This window comes from Gallus gallus, chromosome 3 (genome assembly GCF_016699485.2).
Source record: "Gallus gallus isolate bGalGal1 chromosome 3, bGalGal1.mat.broiler.GRCg7b, whole genome shotgun sequence".
NCBI lineage: Eukaryota > Metazoa > Chordata > Aves > Galliformes > Phasianidae > Gallus > Gallus gallus.
This window is the reverse complement of record NC_052534.1, coordinates 47917903-47936306: the sequence shown is the minus strand read 5'-3', so window position 1 is coordinate 47936306 and position 18404 is coordinate 47917903. Positions and strand designations below refer to the sequence as shown.

The 18404-nt window shown below is 37.7% G+C and overlaps 1 protein-coding gene across 2 annotated transcripts in view; it reads right to left on the bottom strand.

Annotated features, from left to right (window-relative positions):
• PCMT1 (protein-L-isoaspartate (D-aspartate) O-methyltransferase) overlaps window positions 1-18404 on the bottom strand; it is a 34081-nt gene continuing 15677 nt past the window's right edge. The window contains exons 4-8 of one of the 2 annotated variants that reach the window (NM_001031525.2): window positions 17348-17452; window positions 13500-13620; window positions 7919-8004; window positions 6995-7164; window positions 1-2177 (exon numbers count right to left, since the gene is read on the bottom strand). In NM_001031525.2, coding sequence (NP_001026696.1) covers window positions 2165-2177; window positions 6995-7164; window positions 7919-8004; window positions 13500-13620; window positions 17348-17452 — 495 coding nt within the window. In that variant the 3' untranslated portion in view covers window positions 1-2164. Of the gene's footprint in view, window positions 2178-6784; window positions 7165-7918; window positions 8005-13499; window positions 13621-17347; window positions 17453-18404 lie in introns of those variants that run through there. The other variant, XM_046938992.1, reaches the window with a different exon arrangement.

Genomic DNA, 18404 nt, shown 5'->3' with positions numbered 1-18404 from the left:
TACAGCTTCCTCTCAATTTATTTGGCAAAGTAGCAATTCAGACATTTCACACAGCATTTATTCAAGCTCTTCAACTCTTCAGCACATCAACTTGTCCTCTTCTCCCAGAAGCTCGTACTTCAGAACCATTGCTCCACCACGGAGGGGTCTTCATTCCCCAGTTCCTAAATGCTGCCCCTGCATGCTCCGCCCTGCCCAAAGCACCCCGACTGCCACCAATTCCTTCTGCAGAACAGGTGCCTCGTCGCAGCCTTGGTCCCTGAAGCATTCTCCCCACAGAGCTGTTGCCAGGTCTCAGCTCTGTCACCTCTCCTGCCTTAGGCTAGCTTGTTACACTGCGTCCAGAGACAAGAATTTGGAGACAGCTGAGCTCTCGTCTTTCCTTCGATTGATTAAATTAGTGAGATGATGTAAATAAAGCTGAACTCAAACCGAATGATACAGTGACCAAAAGGCTGAACATTAGCATGCATCATTTAAGATAGTTCACTTCAACACCAACAACTAGATTCACAGTTGATTGTGGGTTAGTACAAATTCGTCAGACGCAGATGGGTTTTTCTGAACTGTGTTTTCTAGAATACACGCTGTAGTAATTCCTTTATAAGGCTAATCCTCGTGTGTGTGCTCCCAGGCTGCGCTCAGATCAGGAGGTGGTACATTGACTTCCAAACATCTACGTGAACTGATATGTCGCTTTCACACAGGAACGGGACTGTGCCGGCCTTCGAAGGGAAGGTTATTTTAAACGTTACCTCTTTCAGATCCAGAGGCCTTTGAATTTTTTAACCTTTGTGCTTTCAGTGATTAATCCTATCACAAAATATCGCTGTGCTGCCACAGACATCCAAATGCATTTTGCAGTGATCACGATGGCTGTGTTTACACTGATTATTTTATTCTATAATCCTTTTTCATCGTTAAAAAGGAAATAATGACATGCTGCCTACAAAATTTCCCAGTTGCTCAGATCTGAGCAAGAGGAATAAGACATGCTTCTCCACTTTTCCAGAGCAGCTCAATTTGCTGTACTGCGTTGTGTTTTCCTATACCAAAACGGAAAACTTGGGGCAGAAAAAAAGATTTATAGCCTTCCAACTGTTCTTCTATATGAAAATTGAACAACTGTAGCTAAGAGTCCAGGATTCACTACTCATTCTACGTGTATCGAGTTTCCCTTGTATCACAATAGTTTGCTTTTCCTAAGAATGGAATTTTTCCAGAGTGCCCATAGTCAGAAAAAAAAGAGAGAAGATTCATTCAGCACGTGGCCTTGTCAAAAGCACCTTGCGCTTTGAACCAGACTAGACATTGATCTGTCTCCTATTTTTAAATAATGCAAAGATCTGTATGTCTGCCACATACCGATCGTAGTCCTCCACATAAGCACAATCTCCCTCCTGCTTTTAGCTTTATCATCCCAGTGACTGGGATGCAGCTCGCATCGTGTTTCTGGAGGTAAATCTATGTTTACCGTAACAGCAGTAAGCTGTAAGCCAAAACAGAGTTTCAAGTCTTCATTAGTTAATTTTAGAAGGAATGGGAAAACCACGTCTTTTATGCCCAACTCAAACAGCAATGTTTAGTAAGAGCAGCCACCTTTGATGTTTTGAAATTCAATATATACAAATGCCTGGTTTTAAGGTAATAAAGCAGCTGATTGTATCTACTACATGCTAGTCTATGACACCATGTCAAAAGCTTAAAAAAGAAGTTCATCTCCTTTTAGTAGCATCTAGCAGACATTGGAACACAGAAAACCTGGTATTGCCTATGTAGTGTCATAAGGTGCACAGAAGCAGTTTTACCAAGGGACACAGGAGCCAAGAGAAGTGAGTGTTCAAGTACCCCCATCAAAATTAGAGTTCACAAGCTATAGATCTTCATCCGCAGTTCATCTGCAGAAATTCACTTTGAACAGATGGAAGTAAAATAAAGGCATGTTAAACAAAACAGTGCCCACATAAAACTTTCCACCATGTCTTTATCAGATTTGCCTTGAGCATCTAAAAAAATAAAACAAACACCACGCTTTTCCATGCTGATAACAACGGTATAACGAAGTCCAAAACAAGCTGCAATGCTGTTGGTTTTCAAAAAGCTTTTAGAACTGGAGATGAGCAGTCCACTGTAACACTATGTTTGGGTCAAGATGATGTAGCTTTTACAATTCATCCCTGCAGAAAGAAAACACACGCAGTTATGCTTTCAGTCCCTCTCAAAATGACATCTGAAAAGTCTGGTTGCTGCATCAGAACACATTTAAGGGCTCAAGCAAATAGGCAACATTTCAAAAATCTCTTCAAGCATTTAATCAAAAAGGAAAGGCAACAGCAATCCCATATTGTCTCAGTCATGTGACCTATTGCGAAATACAAGTCCCTCCTCTACTGCAAATGGATCATTTACTCAAGTGAATGTCTCCCACACCACCAAAATCGGTAACTTTTTACAGTAACACGGCTGCCTGTCATCCAGCCTCCACTGGCTCCATGCTGGCAAGAAACTGAGCCAGCTTACTAGACAGAGTATTGGCAAAAACCACTCATGGTAGCTGCCAAAAAGACATGTTGAACTGCAGTTACAGTCTCCCAAAACAGCTGGGAATTCAGAATGTCAGGTATTGGAAGGGAGCTCGAAAGATCATCCAGTCCATCTACCTCACATCAACATCACGAAGTCTGCATCAACTATTTTATTTCTTTCTCAGAGGAACTCTACTAGCTCCTGAAGGACTTACACACGAAATCATAGTGTATGATTTGGAAAGGGAGTTGTTACATCAGAAGGAAATTCAGGTAGGAGAAAGGATGCTTCAAGAAGTCTCTAAAGCATTGTGAGGACACAGGAAAATGCAGGCTTTTGTTCCTACACATCCTATAAAACACACTGAATCAGGGAACCCATAGAACCCATATTCCAACAGTGAAATTATCTTACATCAGTGATTTGTGTAAATATTTCCAAAGCATTAACTTTAATGCCAGATGTCCATCAAATCTGAAAGCTGTGCACTGACGCTATGAATGTTGGAAAATTTAATCAGGAGTGTTTGCTTTTTTCCCCCCTCACTCACCCATAAGGCACAAGCAATCTATAAACTGAATTTACTGCACTTTTTCTTTTGGTAAGTGCATCGCTCTCATTAGCCAAAGCTAATGTTTGAGTTAACAAAAACTTCACTAATGTGATTGCTGGCTCACTACACATCAGTATTTCCAGCTATCATGCAAACTAACCCACAAAAGATATAGTGCTACGTGCACACAAGCAAAAGCTTTGAAATTACAAAGGCGTTACTGGTTCACAAATCACAGAGCGTGGAATGGCAACATGCACATCATTTTAAAAGCAACTGATAAGGCTTCCGCAACCAGTTCTATCTAATGCAGCTGGAATACAAATCTTATGATTTGTTAGAAAAATATTTGCATTCTTTGCACTTTGCACTGCCTTCTATAGCGCAGGTACAGATAATACAGCTTCAGAGTGTCACAGGAATTGAAAAAGCAGAAAAAAGCAAAAGGGAGGACAAATCTTGGCAGCAGTAAGATAACATCTGTTTACAGCCAAATGTTTGAAAGGTCTCTGTGTTTGCATGTTTCACAGAGTAGGTATTTGTTTGCTTTAAACAGATGAAATAAATGAACCTCTGATACAGAGTTTAAAATGCAGTGCAGGTGACTCTCAGCCAATTATTCCATTCTTCCTTAATGTTTCCAGGAGCTGTGCCACCTGTTGATATTTACATCAAAAAAAATATGTAAATAATGACTACTGTTACTGCTGGTTTAATCTCAACGTGCCTCATAGCTGACACGATTTGCATCCTGAATCCTACCACATACTCTCACAGCTTTGCAGAAGCCTGGTCTTTCACTTTGACAAACACTTGTGGATCCGTCACACCCAAGCTAGACCTTCAAAAAATTGAAAGCCTAAGAGAAACTCCATACTTACTCTGGAAGTATTAAAGATGGCACATCACTCATCTACAAATTTTGGCAAAGTCTTGGCCAGATAACTTAATGTATTTGAAGGTTTTTTCTTTAACAAAATGGTATTTGTACTTAGAAATCAAATGAGCTATATTGATATGCCAGCGTGTTAACTGCTGGTATCTTCCGTTGCTTTAAGCTGTTCCTGACAAAAATGGATAAGTACATCTTAGATGTTACGTTCAAAATAGATATTTTCATATCCTGTTTGTTCAAGCATACACTGGTAGTAAGGGGATTGGCCTCCCTCACAAGACTTTTCACCCAGGCTTCACTACTTCTGAATCCAACAACAGCATGCCAGCCCAAAACAATCCATCATCTCTGTGTTAAAAGTATGCAGTGCTTATTTTCTACAGTTATGAGAAACTGAGCTCATGCGTGCACTATTATATATGTGTATGCATGTACATACATGTTAAAGAAAACCATTCTCAGCTTTTCACCTAATGCAAATAGCTAGCAGACTGAAATACACATTGCAAAATAGTATCAATTGATCTTAGCCTCAACTGTATGAACGAGAAGCTATCAAGCTATGACTTTTGTGTAAGAACACCGATTCTGAACATCATGAAAATGTTCCCTGCTTTAGGAATGAAACCTCTTGATGTGATGTTAACTGAGAGAACTGAGCTAAGCATAATGGATTCTTGAGGTTCTCTTAAATATATATATATTATATACCATTCATATCCAGTTAATTTGGGATTTACAGCCACAGGAGCCTCTCTTATACTACAGCTTTTTATTACAGAGAGGTCTAAATAAGTTCTTTCAGAAGAGTAACTGAGTCTTTCACTGATCTCCACTCACAGCTCTTCAACAATTTAGGAAAGATAAACTGAAATCTAAGAAATCCAGAAAAAAAACCACCACATCTCTTTTTTCTTTGATGGGAGCAGAGATAACAAATACTGAATTCTTATTAGGAGATTCCTTAGCAGCAGTTGGCTGACCAATGCTTTGGTCTAACCAGTCAGGAAAAGCAGCAGCAAAAAGAATAAAGACAGATAACCACCTCCTTTAAAGTCTATAATACAATGGCAGTTATCCTCAGGAAGGGAACGGGAGTTTTCTTCAATTTAAGAACAGAGAGATTATAATAACTGCACTTCAGAGATGTCTTTTCACAGAGATTTCCAAGTCTGAAGCAAATTAAAGATACATCAGAAGAAAAGCCTCTGTGCCACTATAAGGCCATACTTCAGGCCAAGTTTATCTGTTCTGATAACACCAATGTATTTTTTACACTTAATAAAATAAATCCTGAAATATCTCAGAACAGATCAAAGACATTTTTAAAAAATCTGGAGGACAAAATTGAAGTCAAACTAATGAACAACAAAACAATCAATATCCAGGACTGAATGAAATCCAAAGAACTCATTACCTCTTCCTGCACTAGCAGAGAAAACCGAATACAGAACTGTGCACATGAGATACGAAGACTGTAGAATTCTAAGGACCTAAATACACTATATCATTATTAGCAGTATGGGATAGCCACGCATTCCAGAAATCCTTCAAGAAACACTATTTACAAAAACACCCATTGGTGCTATGAAAAACAACTGCTACTACAATTAGGTCAAATGGAAAAGCAGAAAAATGCTTTAAAAGTCTCTGGAAAAAAAAAAGATAGCTCAAGAAGAATATTCTTCTTTTTCAAAGCCTAAACTCCAGATTTGAATAAAGTCAGTCACATTTGTCAGAGGAGGAAAGTAATCACAAAATGAGACTTTCAAATCCTTACACTGTGGCAAGAAATCCCTGAGTACCATGCTGACACAACACTGCTAAGATTCAAAGATAAAGTATTAATTTGCATAATATACAGAAAGTCTGAATAGCACTCATGTTTCCCAGTAGCTGATCTAAGCAGTAACTCATTTAGAACTCATGTTCTAACACTAATTTGTACACGGGCACTATACGGTGATCCAACAAACACTAAAATGAGGTTTTGGCAAGCAGCAGTAATACAAACTGCTTTATTTGTACTTATTTATGGACATTTTGGTAACTTAAAGTTGAAGTGTTCGTGTATCCAAATCATAAGCTAAACCAGAGAATATCTATAAAAAAATAATAAATAAGGGATACAAAGCTCAAAGGCTGTTTTCAGAGCTCAGCACAGATCTGTGCACTTCATTAAAACAGATAACACATTCACAAGTGTTTTCTGGCAGGAAGCAAAACAGGACTGCTGCTTTGTTCACTGCCATACAAACGCCTAGTGTGGTTTAAGCTGACAGCTGTGCTATGCCTGTGTTTCTGCTCATTCAGCTCAACTCGCTGGAAGGCCTACTATCCCTAGAAAGTCCTTCAGAGCTTGCTGTGTTGTAGAACTCAAACGTATCCCCAGAGACAGGTGACAGACTTATTAACAAGCCTGAGAAAACGTTCTGAACACTACTCGAATACATTTACACTACACAAAAGAAGGGATTAGCTTCTTCACTTTGTACTACTTAGAGGCTGAGGAAAAGGCGTTAAGAAGATAATCTATACTGCCCCCTAAGGATTTCACACAGCTTTCTCTTAACTTGTGCCATGTCAGAGAAATAAAAAATGAACAGCTAATTACCACTAACTTACACTATATTTATTCTTAAGTATTTCACACTTTACCCTATTTGGCGAGTTGCTTATAGAAAGTTCATTGAAAGAAGTTCAAATGTAGAAAATATTCTATTCTAAAAAACTAAAAAGAAAAAAGTAACTTCAACACACCAAAACTAAAGAAAAATGAGTTCAAAAGAGACAAAGTGCAACCCATGCAATATTTTTTTCTGCTTTTAATTTAACTTAAACTTAGCATAACCTCCTTTTGGTGACGTAGTAATGCAAACTGAGTCACTTTTCATGGTATGGAGCAGCAGAAAGCAATGACAGCAGCAAACGCAGGCCTTGCAGTCTATCTGCTTAAAATTCACACCCTTTCACCTTGCGTGTGTGTGGAAGAAGTAAGTGGAACAGAAAATCACTTCCACCTGGACCACTGCTTCTCTTTATCTGTTAAAGGCACATATATCACTCCCATCAGAGGCTTCATTTTGACACTGCCATCTTCTAGTTTGTCATACTGTTCAAGCATCTGGTTTCCCCCTGCAGGACCAACTGGTAATATCAATCTTCCGCCAGGTTTTAACTGATCTATAAGCTAGAACACAACACAGAAATTAGAATGTAACCAGCCGCTTAGAGAAGCTGGATCCAACATTGGTTACATTACATCGACAGCTTTGCCACATTTTGTTGATCTGCTATTATGCAGTAGATGACAACTTCAATTAATAAAAAACACCGAAAATGAGAGAAATGTGACAACGTGGCAAAATTAACATTGCAAAACACATTCACAGTCATTCCATCTAATTCCAAAATAAGGTAAAATAATCGGGTTGTAATTCTATATGAATGTGAGTAAGATAAGTGATATGAAACACAGTACGTGAGAGAATTGCCTGGAAACTTTTTTGTTTTTATAATTAAGAAGGTGGTTAATTACAGCTGTTCAGGAGTTCCCAGAAGCTGGTAAAAGAAATGTGCTCTGCATTTCCAGCTGAGCACGTTATTTTTTCCAACAGGCCCAATGTCTCAGAACCTGGTAAACAAATATTTAAATTTTATCACTCAATTATGACAAAAACAATTTATTAAGGAAAATATTCCATTGTTGTAGCACGGATTTATACACCTGACAATTTAAAATATGTCTACAGGAAAGTTATCAGAACATGCATCTTCCTGCAAACCAGCCAGAAATCCAATATAGACCATACACTAACAGCATCCTACCCACTGATACTCCCAGCAGTACAACTCTCTGAAGTATTTTACGTATGTAAGTATATAAAATGTTTTTTACAGCTAAGAGATAAATGAATAACACACACAAGACATAAATGGCTTACTGCTTGGGGCACAACTGGTGCTGCAGCTCCTACATGAATTGCATCATAGGGAGCTTCTTCTGCGTATCCCATTCTTCCATCTCCCACTGCAAGAAAACACTTATTTTTTAACCTTCTCAAAGGTTTTTCAACTCAAATTCTGCTTAAAGTAATATGAAGTCAATATAAAAATATTAACATAGCTATAAAGTAGATGCAACAAAAACCACATACGCACACAATAAGTAGCATAGCACATGAAATCAGAAAGCGCTGATTTACACTGAAAGCTCTTGGAGACATGTTGTCCATCCAGAAGAGATACCAAAGCATCCCCGTGCCCTATCATTCCAATGGATGTGACTTTCCCTTCATTTACCCTTGTAAAAAATAAGCTTTGCCTTATTTTTGCTTATGCTGTCCCTAAGTATAAAGCAGATCACAAGCCCCACTAAATCTCAAAAGTACGTATAAGAGTCCTAAGATGAGGAAAGGACAAACTAAGTATTCACATGGACTATATACTTATAACTGCTCTACCAGTCAGAAGACTAAATTACTCAAAAGGCTTCCGAAGCAGCTTCAGCTCATGGAGAAGCACCCTAGTACAGGTGTTTCATACCACCCCACTGAGCGCTCTGCAATAATCAAGCTGGAAGGAAATGGGACACAGAAGAGCACCCCTTTGTCTGTGCTGGACAGACACACACACTACAACAGACGAGTATCTCACTTCTGAAGACACTCACATACATGCACAGGACAAAGTTGTGTTTGGAAGCACCATTACAGAATTTGTCTTCATAGTGCCATAGAACAAGTGATCTGCACGGACCAAACGAGTTAGTCTCAATCTCTTCATTAGTCTGTAAACCAAATATGGAAATAGGGAAGCCTTTTCATCCACTTTCTACTGCTTCAGCTGACATCCTCATCTAAAGTAAAGATGTATAAACATCTAATGTGAAGTTCTATATGAAAACAGCCTTTCCGAAGGTTGAAAGATACAAGTTTTTAGATGATCTAGGCCAGAGTTACACCTGAGCTTGAACTGAAAAAATAAACTCATTGTTTAAAGTCCAATGACCTCTGCTTTGGTCACATTAAGTACCTGCTATAAAAATATAAAACAGAAAACCACACAAAATCGGCTTATGTGCTGTATGTACTAATTCTCACAGTAAGCCTACTGCTTCTTTTAGTGTGCCATCACAGAAGGCCCACACTGGAGAAGAGACCAAGAGGCCTATGATGGATTGGATAAAACATTAAAATCAGTGCAACAAAACTAATTATTGCATTCAAAATTCACAAAATAAGTATAAATATCATTATGGGCCATTTCTCATATGCAAGACAAATATTAGTACCTATACAGATAAAGCAGCTTGCCATACTCTCAGTATTCTCAAAAGAGCAGAATGGAGGAGACTATTTAGGAGAACAACAACAAAAAAATCAGAGCCCAAGACTGTTTAAAATAATTGTAACATCTGGCAAGTTCTACAGAAATAAGTCTGGAACAGACAGAATCAGGCAAAAGAAATCACCTTGATTCTTCATCTGTGTACTTTCAAATGCTGAAACTGTAGGTTCCTTTGAAATACAGCCAATAAAAATTCCAAAGACCTTAGTTATGTTAATCTGGTATAAACCTGTGTATTGGGTTTACACGCCAACATTTTGGTAGCAAATGCTGGGAAGGGAAAGGTGTTATAGCTTACTTTTCACTGTCCTATTCTATTTTTAAATTGGCAGTACAATACTTTCCTCCAAGTAGTTTGCTTTGCCTGTCACAGCAATCAGTAAATGATCTGTCTTTAGCTTGATCTGTGAGATTTTTCATCTTGTTTTTTCTACCTGTCCTGTTATGGAGTGAAAGAGCAGGTGAATGGCATAGTCAGCCGAGTCTGACAGTCAGTCACTACAATGTGATATCCCAAACTATCACAGAATTCAAAGGAAAACGAAGTTAAAAGGAACATCTTTAATCACTGACTGTGTGTTACAAGACAGCCTAGAATCTGAATTAAGATTTGAAAAATTAAGTGAATACGGTATCCACAGTATTTAGACCAAACCAAAAGAAAGTTCAGTTCACACTAGGCTTTACACAGTGTTCTCTCTAGAGTTCTTTAGGAACAAAAGAAGCAAATTATACTAAACCACTCATAAATTCATATTCACTGAGTGTAAAAGTTTTAGTTATCAGTCAAGAAGAAAAAGCAAGAAGGATAATGAAGATATTCCTCTGTTTAGCACTGGTAGTTGTTTCAGGTTTCCTGTCTTGGTACTTAGGTTTGACTTCAGAAGGGCAGCTACTATCATTAGAGATTAATAAAAAGGCTGAATGAATCAAAAGAAGTTCTGCACCTCTGCCAGAAGCTGGAACTTTGACTTTTTGCCTTCCATCAAATCACAAGAGAAATATTAGTGGTGACCATGGAAGGAAGATCTGGACAGCACTTTGAAACGGTTAAAACCAGGTTTGTTGTCCTTCATACTAGGTACTAAAGCAAGACCCTGCATATACGTTTTACATCCAAAGCTTACAGACAATAAGACTGAACGTTTCCCCTGTTGCTGAGGTGCCCCTTGAAGTGCTTTCTTTCCTCATATCACAAATTCTGAGCAGCACAAGCCTCTCCTTCACAATTTGGAGGCTGTCAAGCAGAAACCACCAATGATTCAACAGAACTCATGGCTATCGCCACTTTCACTAAGCTTCTATTACTGTTACCAGTAACAAAGATGAAAGTTCCAGTAATTCCAGGACCTAATCTCTCTGACCCTGCCAAAGTGGCTTATAACAAAACAACCACCTCGGTGCAGCCAAGAGTACCAATTACATTCACTTATATCCTAGTAGCATTGTATGCCTCCTGTAAAGAGAGAGTAGTGACATGTTACTGTGTTGACTCTCTGTTCCAGCCAGAGAACACAAGGGAGAAAGAGTTGTTCAGCTCAGACAAGCGGGTACTAGTTTGAAGGCTGCCAGATATGCAGGGAGACCTGCATTCTCTTAGGTTCATCAGCAGGTGCTACCTAGAAGCCCCGGTCTCTAGAACTGACAGCAATTGAAGTCATCACTGGCTAAGCTGTCTTCTGAAGAAGAATGTACGCACTCTGAGATTTAAACGCACTTTGCGTCCTGCCTAGAAAAGTCTGTGAAAGTGATCTTTCTTCTGCTGTCAGTGACGCAGTGTGCAAAGAAGGACAACATCTAAAGCATTTCCTCTTAGAATCAATAGCCCAAACCAAAAAATTACCATCTTCAGGCACATCTCTACTCGCAATCATAGAATACCCCAAGTAAGTTCAAGGGTCACCAAGATAAGGATCACCAAGTCCAAGTCCTACGTGAACACGCTTTCAGATATTCAAAGGACAACTGATTTTTTTTGAAGTCAGCATTCACATATTCATTGTGATCCAAATTGTTACTTTATTCAATTTCCAAGGGGAAATGGTTCAAATTATGAGTTTGCACTCACAGCTTGAAAAATGTCACCTATCCTATTCAAGTTTCCCCTAACATGCAGCTCATTAATGAACTAAAATAATCACCAGGGCAGGGCAGAGGGGAAATCATTACTTTCTGTCATGAAATGGTTTTGTAACTTCTTTTCAAACCTACATCTGATCTGCTTGCAATGGTACTCAAGCCTTTAGTGTCTCTATACAGACCTGTTTCACAGAGAACTGCAGCATGAGTACAGAACAGAAGAAAATTACCTCACTGTGCTTAGAGGAATCTCACATCTGCATCAGCAAACAGTGAAGCACAATAGCAGTAAATCCATACAGCAAAACAGTTTGTGCTCACGACTTAACGTCTGTGCAACATAGGCATTTCAGAATGACTGCTTTGATCTAGTTCTAGTCTTACTTGTTATCTTTATGTGACTATATTCTCAGAGCACATCGTCCAGTATAGTTTCATCCAAAAAGAATCAGTTTGTGGTCTCCACGTATGCTTTCATGGGAACACAAGATGGTAAGTGAAAACGGTTGAGAGATTCACCTCAAAAGGCAACCTCCTGACCCAAAACAAAACCCAACCTACACTCCACAAACTAACACAGACATAGCCTAAGGATACCTATTCCCCAGTTTACAGTGCAGTTGCACTGAAAAATAACACTGATGCTTCTGAAATGCCATTATAGTAAATCTGAGGTGCAACAAAACAACAGAGAATGTTTCAAACATACCTGTCAAAAGACTAACCACTGACTTCATTTGTTTTAATTCATACAGTTCCTACCACCAACTAACTCTGCCTTTTCAAGTTTTTTGTTTGTTGGTTTTAAACAGCTCTATCTTGATTCTAGCTCCACGTGGTAATACTCCCGGGAGTCCAGCACAGCTGAAGCATTATTACTCTCCAACTGGTTCACACCAGCTACACCTCTGCCTGTATTTAATGCACCTCACACCAGGACTATTCAGAAGTCTGTTAGTTATGCTGCCACATAGTCAAACGTAATATTGTTGATGACATTTACTTAGAATTCCAGATTCCAGAGAGCATCAAAGTTTGTCTCAGGTAAAAGCAGACACTTAACCCAATTTGCTCTTGTACAGCACCAATAAAAGTTATCCCCTTATCTCCTCTCTCAATCCTCAGTCTCAGTTACACCTTAAATTTCTTCAAAAAGAAGTCATAAGCGTTCTCAGTGATGTAAAATTGTATAAAATAGTGTCCAAGTACATGTGTTGATGTGCTTATTCCAAAAAGATTTAGAAAGTCCACTTATGGAAAAAAAAAAATAAAAAAGAAATCCAGGAACCAAAATGGAAGAAACCAAGGTAAGAGCTGAACATCACAAACCATAATAATATTTCCAAGCACTTTCGAAAGAACAGCCCCAAAATAACCCAACTTCAACTTTTTTTAAACTTAACCAAAGGAACGATGATAGCAAAAGAAATGCTTTCCTCCTGCCAGTTTCATCTCTTCTGAGAAAAAGAGGTATCTTTCTCCCTTTAGTCATGTAACACAAATAACAATTCTCTCCTTACATAATTTCAGCGTTATTTCTCCTAGTAACTCTGATTTAAACTAGTTTGCATCCACTAATCACTTCCCTAAAACAGAAACAATGTTAATTTTAAAAACAACTGAGAAGCTTCAGTGATGCATATTACAAATCTAGTATTTTTTCCGCTCAACCCTTTGCTTGCAGCTTTCTCAATTACTATATCAGAAGTTTGAACACTTTAACAAAGCATTTATATTTAGATGACAGCACATTTAAAGTTGTGCACTGAAGCCCAATTTTAAAAAGCAAACTAACATGACAGCGGTTCAGCATGAAAAGTATTTTCATCAGAAAACACTTGCATGTTGAGCTTCTATAATAGAATGAGTACATATTCCTTAAGATTACCAAAAGCCATATTCTCAAAAGGGCACAAAGATATATTTTTCAAAGGCCAAAAGAATTGGCACTTCCTTCTTTAGTTAACTGGCCCTTCTTCCTTTGGTTTAACTTCTTATATCAGAATTTTTCTTCACATTCAAATTCTAGTCACTTCCAACCAGCTGTTAGAAAGAATACCAGTTTAATTAATAAGTATATCAGAGTCTGATGCTCACCAATCAGTTTCACTCTTCCTGAAGACAGCAATGTGGGATCGTCTTTTTTGACATTATTTATTGAGTCATCTACTAGTTCTTTGATATGATCAATTCCTACAACTTGTCCTTTGGGACCAACCTGAAATAAAAATATACAGTTGAATAAATTCTGCTAATTACGGTTTACTTATAGAATCAGAATTTCCATCTCCTCAGCCCATTTCTCTGATACAAAAACAGATCAGCAAAGTGGTAGTACCTTACCAATGCTATTAAAAATACTGCTTAGAATTACACATTCTGACTACTAGAAACAACCACTAACTAAAGCTTGCCAGCTAAGACTTATGTTTGTTACAGTAAACTTTTTAAGAATCAATTCAGTCAACTTAAAATATTAGTGGGGATTTCTCCTCTGAATTCTTAGAAGTCATACTATATAATGAGTATATCTATTACATCCAATAAGGGGCAAGGACTTCAAGAACAAAGACTGGGACTAATCTCCTTCCATTCTAAGTAAACTTTCTTAAAAATTACATTGCAAGTTGGTTTTTTGTTTGTTTTTTTTAAAGAGAAAAACCTCAGAGAAAATAGTTAAGTCACACATTTTGTTATAAGTTATCTCAAGGGTCCTATTCTTTCTGAGGCAAATTCAACAGTTAACAGTTAGGGACAACATAGCTTCCATCTAGCCTCTTGCATTCATGAACATTTCATGAATTTACGAGGGTGGATAGTGATAGGACAAGGGGGAATGGTTTTAAACTAAAACAGGGGAGATTCAGGTTAGATATTAGGAGGAAGGTTTTACACGCAGAGGGTGGTGATGCACTGGAACAGGTTGCCCAAGGAGGTTGTGGATGCCCCATCCCTGAAGGCATTCAAGGCCAGGCTGGATGTGGCTCTGGGCAGCCTGGTCTGGTGGTTGGGGACCCTGCACATAGCAGGGGGGTTGAAATTAGATGATCATCGTGGTCCTTTTCAACCCAGGCTATTCTATAATTCTATGATTTCATATCTACAGCTCTCTTCCACGAGGAGAGTAGAACTTTTGAGAGCTTGTAACTTGCAGGCGGTCATAAAAATCTGTGTATTTTGAGGGGAAAGAGGCCTCCAAAATTAATACACTTTTAAAGAGTATCACACTAAAAAAAAAAAAAAGCTTCCCTTCTGGAATTGTGTCTTTATTCCAGAAAACTTATTTCAGTTTTGGAAAGAGGAGAAAAAGAATCCAAATCACAGAATAAGAAAGCCTTTTGCAGGAGCCAGTTCAAAGAACTCAATGGCAAAATACGTTCTGGCAGTCCATGTTGTCATGCAACTCTGTCTTATAATGGCCACATTTGAATGTGTCAGTAATGTTTCTGTATCTTTCCTTTTAATCTAAGAAATGAAAAGAAAACTGCCATTATAGTAATAATCAGCTTTATGTTTCCTTATGAGCAAGTCCTACACTAAAAACACAGGAAGAGCAGTACTACCCCTTCTATTTCAATTGGAACAATACTGGCCTTGCATGTAGAACAGAACAAGACACAGGGCAAGTTTTCACTACAACAGCCAGAGGCTACTGCTTGCAGGAATGTACCAAAAGCTGGCAAAATATCCAGTATAAGCCCTTCAGGGTAATGTCACAGAAGTCAAGATTTAGCAAAATGATCATAGTAAGAAATAGCCTGATTTAAAGTAACAGCATCTCCAGCAGCACGCCACAGACTACTATGCCAATTTCTGAATTTTCTTCAATCTAGATTACTCCTGTCTACTGCCCTGGAACCTCCAAGTGTACATTACCAAGGCAATGGTAAGGTGGCAAAACATTTGGGATTTTTGTTACTATTACTTTTTAAAACAGAAATACATCCCAGTTTCTTTCTTTTTTTTTTTTTAAAGTAATTCCAGTACTTAGAGTTCGTTTAACTTGCCATCAGCCTTTAAAAGTGAATAGTTACCTGCGAGGCATACAGCTTAATAAGTTTGTGGTAGCAGTTTAACATAAAACATCTTAACCACACTAAAGTAAATAAAATGTTCTCTAGGAACGCTACAAACAAGACTACTCTCACAGGAGTAAAGCTATCATGACATCAATGTGCACTCAGAAGCTTATACTACAAATACCACATGTTCATTCCAAATCTCAAGCAGGCTTAGAAGTATGTCCAGTAAGTGTACCTCCAACTGAATTCTGATAGGAAAAGGCTAACAAAAGCTTGAAAGTACATTACCTGGAACGATGGTAATGCTAGAAAGAATTTTTATAGAAGAAGAAAACTGAGTCAGAGCAGTATATACTCTTATCTACATCCATTCAAGTGGATGAAGTGAGATCTGTAGTACAGAGTAATAACGCTACTGAATGGAAAAAAGCATTTGTTCAATATGCTCCACAAAACACGTGTTTGTAAGGCATTCCACAGCATACCACCAAGAAGGAAATTCTGGCAGAATTCAAAAGAGGAATGTGACATTCACACAGTGATAAGAAGGGTGGTTAACTTTAGCAGAACTGAAAATATATTTCCTTTCTGTGATAATTCTTCTTTTTCCTGTATATTTTTCTCAGCTTTTCTTATATAATTGTTTTAAAAGAAAAAGAAGACGTTTTGACATGCGGTTGTGTGCTTATCTAACATAGCATTTTATACATTCACCATTTTTAATGAATAAACACACATCTTTGATGAAAACATTGACACTTGTAGGATTCAAGTTCCCTATGCATGCTACTAGCACTTGCTGCACTTGATTATCTAAGTTAGACTGACTACAGAGTTAGACTAAAAACACAGGTAGAAAGTTAAAGAAATGGCATTTAATATTTCCTGTAGACAGCAGTTTGGTGAACTTATTTCAATTTTTTTTTTTAATTTACCTTTTTAGCATGGCAGTTAGCATTTTTGAAAGCACACACCAAGACTTTCACTAATGCATTATCGAATCCTAAACATTCTTATCTAGCTCTTAATAAGGGACGTGAAGATTCAACAGATCAATGCTTGAAAATAGTAAAATTTAGGTAGTAAAAGAACAAATGAGAATTTTGTCATGTGCATCGCCATATTCCAATTTAACTACAGAAGAAGGAAAAAAAGCACCAGGGTGGCAGTTTAGTGAAGGTCCCTGCTAGTTATAAAGCCAAGTCCTATGACAGAGAAGGAAGAATTGACCATATTCCACCAGAAAAATCAGTCAGGAAAAACTGTAGTTACAGCCATTGGAAAACAAAATTTTTCATCTTTTTTTTTCCCTTGATACAAAATAGGATAGACTTGCTGAGAATTCCTTAAGCATAGGCTGAATAATCTGATATGAAGTTAATAGGAGAAGTTGTAAAAAGAATATAAATTAGTACTAATTTTAAAAGAGATTAAATAGATACTTGTACTGGTACTTCCACAATACAATAAATGGGAAAAAAAATAAACTAATTTCAAAAACTATTTATGCACATAGATATATAATTAACCTGTGGAAATAGTGTTCTTTTAGGTCTAATTAAGCTCTCATCGCAGCAGAAAAATGATTATCACAGTGAGAACGTTCACAACCACACAAGTTAAGATAAAAATTGGGCTAAGTGGGACAAACACCACCTTCCTTCAAGTTATACAGCAACCATCAAATCAAGAAAAAACTTCCCATCAAGACAGTTTCTCCTTCACCAAAGGATTTACTGGACCCAAGCTTTAATTATCAATACGATTAGAAGCGCATACTAGCCACGCTCAGGAGAGTAGTCCATTTTCTGCGTAATCTACTTCAGCCCACTGTAAGAAGCCCACCTTTACCCTTGTCTTTAGTTCAGTTATGCTGCAGTTCAAACAGTTTTGATGGGCCAGTGATTAAACAAGATTTCTCACCATTCGCGAAAAGCATGCTGTAAGGATTCCACTTCCAGATCCCACATCGAGTGCTTTGGCTCCTTCGTGTAATTGATCAGACAGAAGTTCAAGAGCATATGCATGCTAGAGGAAGGAGACAGAAAACTTCAAAATATTGTAATGTTTATTTTACCCTACACATCTTCATTTCTTCAGTGTTTTGAGGCAATGCATAGAAGATTACCCTAAGAAATTTAAGAATTATGTCTTCATTACATAAATACAGCATAAAAACTCCACAGGTAGTGAAGTTAGCTATATGAGATAATCACCATTACTTCTTTTACTTCAAGAAATTTTTTTTTCTTGTTTGTGGAGACAGACAATTGAATAAATTCAATTCTCTTCAGTTCTGGTGGTTCTCAGTTTTCTGGTGGATATAAACTTAAGAATTTGCCTTATCATTACGCTATATACACTGGAATATGCTGAAACAAAAGCTAGCTTTAGGGAATAAAGAAAAATGATACTGTAGTTAATACTGCCTGCCAACAGTTACTCAAGGGAAAAAGAAAGTGGTTTTTACAAAGGCTGATAATCCAAAATATTCACATATGAAAATGTAATAGTCTACAGATACATCATGAGCTGCTTTGTTTTCTTACACAGTTGACCGGTACACAAACTAAGCTTGTCATATGCCAATCAATTCATTATTGAGACTAACAGAGTTGTTAGTTTAACCTCATCCTCTGGAACAGTTATGGAAAAGAAAACCCTAGGAAATACTGAAAGGCAGTTAAAGAACAGTGCAATTACGAAGCATAGTCAACATGGGTTTATGCAGAGAACATAGTAAACATGGGTTTAAGTCCAGCCTTAGTAATCTGATCTCTTTCTTTGACAAGGTCACCTGCTTGGTGGATGAAGGCAAGATAACGGACAGTCTTTCTGTTTTTATTTTATAAGTAAGGCCTTTTGTACGGATTTTAGTAAGGCCTTTGATACCACTCCTCACAGCATCCTGCTGGACAAAATGTCCAGCTGTGAGATAAACAAGTTCATGCTATGCTGCTTAATGAACTGGCTCAACAGT